The sequence below is a fragment of the Poecilia reticulata genome, linkage group LG11 (assembly GCF_000633615.1).
Source record: "Poecilia reticulata strain Guanapo linkage group LG11, Guppy_female_1.0+MT, whole genome shotgun sequence".
In the NCBI taxonomy this organism is placed as follows: Eukaryota; Metazoa; Chordata; class Actinopteri; order Cyprinodontiformes; family Poeciliidae; genus Poecilia; species Poecilia reticulata.
The window spans coordinates 27,157,323-27,162,459 of record NC_024341.1 but is presented as its reverse complement, the minus strand read 5'-3'; the positions used below and the strand labels follow the sequence as shown (position 1 = coordinate 27,162,459).

Here is a 5,137-nt window from a genome sequence, read left to right as displayed (position 1 = left end):
TGATCCTGGCTCCGCTGGATGATTCGGGAACGATGAAGGAGCTCTGCAGCGACTCGTGTCTCACTTCTGCCAAATCCAAGATGCTTCTCTCCAACTGCAAGCTGTGTGGCAAACACTGTCCTGTAAGGAAACGCTGCTGGCTGCGAACGAAGCTAATCCACCTACTAGGGAGGCAAACAATGGATTGAAATGAGTTCAGATCAATTAACTGAAAATGAATTACCTAAAGATGGCAGCCATGCCAGAACGGGAAAGGGAAACAGTCCAAACAGTCCGGTGTGGGATGCAAAATGCACTTTATGTGGTTCTGTTTAGAAATATCCCTGAGTTTCACCTCAGCAGAGCTTCATTTAGCCGAGATGAGATTGTAAGTACAGCAGCTTTTAGGACTTTTTCACATGGGAGAAAAAATGGAGCGAATTTCTGCTAACTATCAGAAATTTTCTTGGAAAAACTGGGAAATTTCTGAGATCCAAACGTTGAAACTTTGGAAGAAAAGAACTCAGAACTTTGTATATTAATCTCAGAAATCGTCTTGAAAAAGTCAAAAATGTTTGACTTTACGATTTCATAAATTTTCATGTTTTTTTTTTTCCATTTCTGAAATTTATTTCAAAATGTTTGAGTTTTTTCTTGCAAATTTTCAACTTTTGGATCTCAGAAATTTCCAAGTTTTTTCTTGAGAATTTCTGAGAATTATCTCCATTTTTTTTTTTTTGTGGATATTTTCTCCTCCTTTTTTCCTTCTGTCATCAATGGCCCTAATATGTCGATATCAGGCTGTGATGACAGAAAGAAGAGGTTATAAAAAGGAAAAACAAAAACACTGCCAGTAAATGAGGTTGATTTTGGTTGTGAGTAAATGCACTTCATGGAGAAAAGTTTTAATTTTCCTTTAACAGGAACTAAACTGCACTTCTGCACAAACATCTCTCTGTTTCACATATTTTATTCTTTTATCTTTTATTTTTCTATTGAGCAATCTAAGAAGTTTATCTAAGTTTAATAATGTTTGAAAAACCAATTTTTATGTTTAATACAACTGATGCGACATAATGTTAAAATTGTGTTTTTTAAAATTCAGTATATAAAACATGTTATGGAAAGACGGTTGACCCTCATGATGACAGAAAATGGCCGCTCTTCAGTTAATCTTAAATTGATAACATGAATCAACTTTATATGAACTCGTTAACTGGTAATTGCATCCCTGTCACCTGTTAGTGGGACAGACGGCATCATAAACCTGAGAATCAGAGACAGAAGTCACTGTTGGTGAGATCTGTGTGAAGAAGAGGATGTCATCTTCATCTGCGTTGTTCTGATCTTCTGTTCCTCCGTCAGTGTAAGCTCTCCATGACGGTGGACGGTGAGGTGCACAGACTCTGCAGCGAGTCCTGCGTCTCAGACTTCCGCGTCCAGAACCAGTCCTCCTGGTCGTCCTGCGCAGCCTGCGGCGCGCTGCGCTGCAGCCGGCGGCTCGCCCTGCAGACGGACGGCGGCGTGAAAACCGTCTGCGGAGACGAATGTCTGCTCAAGCTCAAAGAGGTGCAGAAACAAAACGTCCCTCTGTTAGAACCTGAACAGTAATGAACTGTCGGTCTGTTTTTCTGAACTCGTTTTGCAGAAAGTGAAAACCCTGCAGCTTTGCTCGACGTGCAGAACGTCCCATCAGATGTCGGACATGGTGGAAAATCAAAACAGTGAGGGGCAGCTGGATCTGTTCTGCAGCCACATGTGCATGAAGGTCCACAAAGGTCAGATCTTCACAGGTACAACCAGGAAGATCTGATTTGTAATATATAAACAAGCTGAAAATATAACCTGTTCACGTCAAAAACACAAAATATCATCAATTATGTTTGTTCTAGTTTCTCGTCACTTTAAATAAGACAAAACATATTTAAAGTGACAAGCTTTAAAAGTTATTTCTAACTGTAGTAGTTAGAAATAACTTTTCAGAAAGTTATAGAAGCTTGTTTTAGGTCAATAATTGTTGAATATCAATAAAACTGGCAGATTGTTTCACTTATAACATGGGAAAAATAATCTGTCAATGCAACTGAAGGAATTATTTACTAAAACAAACTCCTATTTTTTGCTGAAAATTTGCCTCAAAGCTGGCTTTGTCTTAGTTAAAGTGTACGAAGTTATTTGCAATAAAAACTAGACAAAAATACTTGGTGATATTTTTTGTTTTTGCAGTGTTTTGGTTTTCTGTGGGCTGTGGCTCTCTGCCCAAGGCGCCACTGCATCAGGGGCGGCTACAAAACCAACACTTTCATTTGTACCACGAGTTAGTTTTCTGTTGGATTTTATTTTTCTTTAAATAAATAATAATGCATAAAGAAGAAATATAGTAGGGATAGAGTCAAGTAAGTTCATGCATCTGCGATGGTGAATCAGGATGTTCCAATGTGAATATATTTGAACTAAACTAAACGTGCACACTATGTAAACATTTTGAAACATGAAACTGTAGACATTAAGATCTTTGGATCTTAATGTCTACAGAAAATTACCTTAAACTTTACTTATTTCTCTGTTTTAGCACAAAGCAAGTCAGAGGAGACTGACGGTAAAGACATGAAGCCGTCGCTGTCCAGTTTACCCCAGGTGAGTTTTCGTGTGCAGTTACAAACTCCAAAGCCTGTTTTCTGATTTTAAATAAAACTAAACAGCGGTGACAGAGTTTTAACTCTTTTATTAGATCAAAGAGGAGCCGGAGGACCAGGAGTATTTTCTGAGCCGCTCCGTCTCAGTTTCTCCACAGAGCATCAAGGAGGAGCCGGGCGCGCCGAAGGTCGGATACAATCGCACCAAATGTTGCTTTCATGATGCAAAAACTAAATCTGATTCTCATTTTAAGCCAAGTTAGTTTTCTTATTTCAACTGTAAGAAGATATTTGCACTAGAAACTGGATAAAAATACTTAGTAAGATTTTATGTTTTTGGAGAGTTGGACAAGATAATATCTCAGAATAACATCCTGGCAGTCCATCAGGTTACTGAGCTGGTTCTGGTTCTGGTTCTGCAGGAGGACCTGAAGATCGGGTCGGTTTTCTCCCTGACGGAGGACTCCAAGCCGCCCCGGCCCGCTCCGGCCCACATGGAGCTCCAGGCGTCCTGCTCCGCCTGCCGGAAGGTGCTGCTGGACGGAGAGACCGTCTACCAGAGGAAAGCCCATTCGGACCTCTTCTGCTCCACTTCCTGTCTGCTCAGGTTCCACCAGCTGAAGTCCGTGAAGAAGACGTGTCACTTCTGTCTGCGGTGATTCTGCTTCCTGACTCGGTTCAAACTTCAGCGTTTGTTCTGTTTTCATCTGCTACGGTTTTCTTCCTCACTGTGTCAAAACAATCTCTGTGAAAAAAAATAACCCTCCTCATCTGTGGGGGCGCTGCACCAAGAACCGCTGAAGGAAACAACACAGAAACCTCTGAAGAAGACACTTGTCCGGATCATTTTTCTTTGCTAAATGTAAACACAAATGGAGAGGTGTCAGATTTTAGGGGTTGGAGGATTTCTCTTTAGTCTTTGGTAAAAAAAAAAAACATCAGCCATTTCTTCCGCAAGTGCTAGGCTAAGGTGTTTGCTTTGGTTGTATTTACCCAGAATGCCCTGCATTGTAGACAGTTTCCTGCTTCTTCAGTGGCCTCCGGTCCACCAGGTGTTAACATTCCCATTCGAACTGCACCAGAATTCCCTTCGACTGAACTGAGACCGAGGTTTGTAGATGATCTCAGCTGCTTGGTTCTCATAAAATGATCTCCAGTCCGTTTGTCTAGACCTTCTGGTTGTTTGGGTTTGTTTGGTTTGTGAAAGAGACCCACAGCAGCTGAAAATGGAACAAATGTTGCAGTTTCGGTTCCCAGTGAAACTAAATCTATCAAACTATCAGTTGTGGATGAACACCAGGTGGCGGTGCAGCTTCTGCAGACTCAGCATGGATTCTTTTGGTTTCCAGGGAGATTGTGAAGCTCCAGTCGGTCCTGCAGGTTGCCGTAGACGACGCGGGAACGAAGAAGGACTTCTGCAGCCAGTCCTGCCTGTCGTCCTTCAACTACAAGAGGATCATGTCCACCAAGCCCCCAATCGTCCCAGCTGGGTCGCGGTCCCAGTGCAGCGTTTGCAGCAGATTCTGCATCGTAAGCCTCCCGGCTGCTGTGACATCCGCGCCCGGCTCCGGATCTGGCTCTGATCCGCTCCTGGTTTTCCTTCCTGCAGAGCAAACACGAGGTCATCCATCAGGACGTGGTGCAGAAGGTCTGCAGCGACCCCTGCTACCGTCGCTTCTGCAACATCAACAACCTGTCGGTGTGCGAGAACTGCGGCTCCCGCTGCAGCGCGGCGCTCAGCCTCAAGATGGAGGACGGCAGCAAGCCGCTGTGCGGCGCCGAGTGCCTGAAGCTACTCAAGCAGGTCGGTTCCTCCCATCCTTCCTTCCTTCCTTCGTTCCTTCCTTCCTTACTTACTTACTTACTTACTTACTTACTTACTTACTTACTTACTTACTTACTTACGAAAACTGAGTCCTGGAACATAAATTTGGTCTAAAAATCTTAAAATCGGATGTTTTCTTCTTCTCTGACAGAAAATGCCGCCGTTGCAGCCGTGCTCCATGTGCTGTAAATCCAAACTCGTGTCTGAAATGTTTGAGAATAAAACCAGTGAAGGCGTCGTGGAGCTCTTCTGCTCCAGCAGCTGCGTGACGGCGGCCAAGATCCAGGCCGTCTGTTCATCAGGTAACAAACGAAGCTGTTAGCTTTTCTCTCCTGGTTCTTCTGGTCTCTGATGGTTCCAGAATTCACAGACAGATTCTTCATGTCCTCCGGATCCGTCTTTCCTTCACCGATACTTTCCCTCCCATCTGGGTTCTGGGTCAGAAGTTCCCCAGGTTTTCTGAAGGCATCCAGGATGAATCTGTGTCGTCTCATAGAACCCATTTTAATAAAAATACATTTATTCTCATTATGACTGAAACAATTAATCATGATCAATTGGCGTCCCTCTGACCGTCTTGTGCCCCTCAGGCGTCCCTCTGACCGTCTCGACCCCCTCAGGCGTCCCTCTGACCATCTCGACCCCCTCAGGCGTCCCTCTGACCGTCTCGCCCCCCTCAGGCGTCCCTCTTACCGTC

The 5,137-nt window shown here is 43.8% G+C and overlaps 1 protein-coding gene across 2 annotated transcripts in view; it reads left to right on the top strand.

Annotated features, from left to right (window-relative positions):
* The first annotated feature begins 6 nt into the window (after window positions 1-6).
* The window catches only part of LOC103473048 (zinc finger MYM-type protein 4-like), a 16,724-nt gene continuing 11,593 nt past the window's right edge, over window positions 7-5,137 (top strand). Inside the window, exons 1-9 of one of the 2 annotated variants that reach the window (XM_017307518.1) lie at window positions 7-122; window positions 1,345-1,548; window positions 1,628-1,757; window positions 2,552-2,616; window positions 2,711-2,803; window positions 3,038-3,270; window positions 3,965-4,145; window positions 4,225-4,419; window positions 4,592-4,742. In XM_017307518.1, coding sequence (XP_017163007.1) covers window positions 33-122; window positions 1,345-1,548; window positions 1,628-1,757; window positions 2,552-2,616; window positions 2,711-2,803; window positions 3,038-3,270; window positions 3,965-4,145; window positions 4,225-4,419; window positions 4,592-4,742 — 1,342 coding nt within the window. In that variant the 5' untranslated portion in view covers window positions 7-32. Of the gene's footprint in view, window positions 123-1,344; window positions 1,549-1,627; window positions 1,773-2,551; window positions 2,617-2,710; window positions 2,804-3,037; window positions 3,271-3,964; window positions 4,146-4,224; window positions 4,420-4,591; window positions 4,743-5,137 lie in introns of both variants that reach the window. The other variant, XM_008422978.2, reaches the window with a different exon arrangement.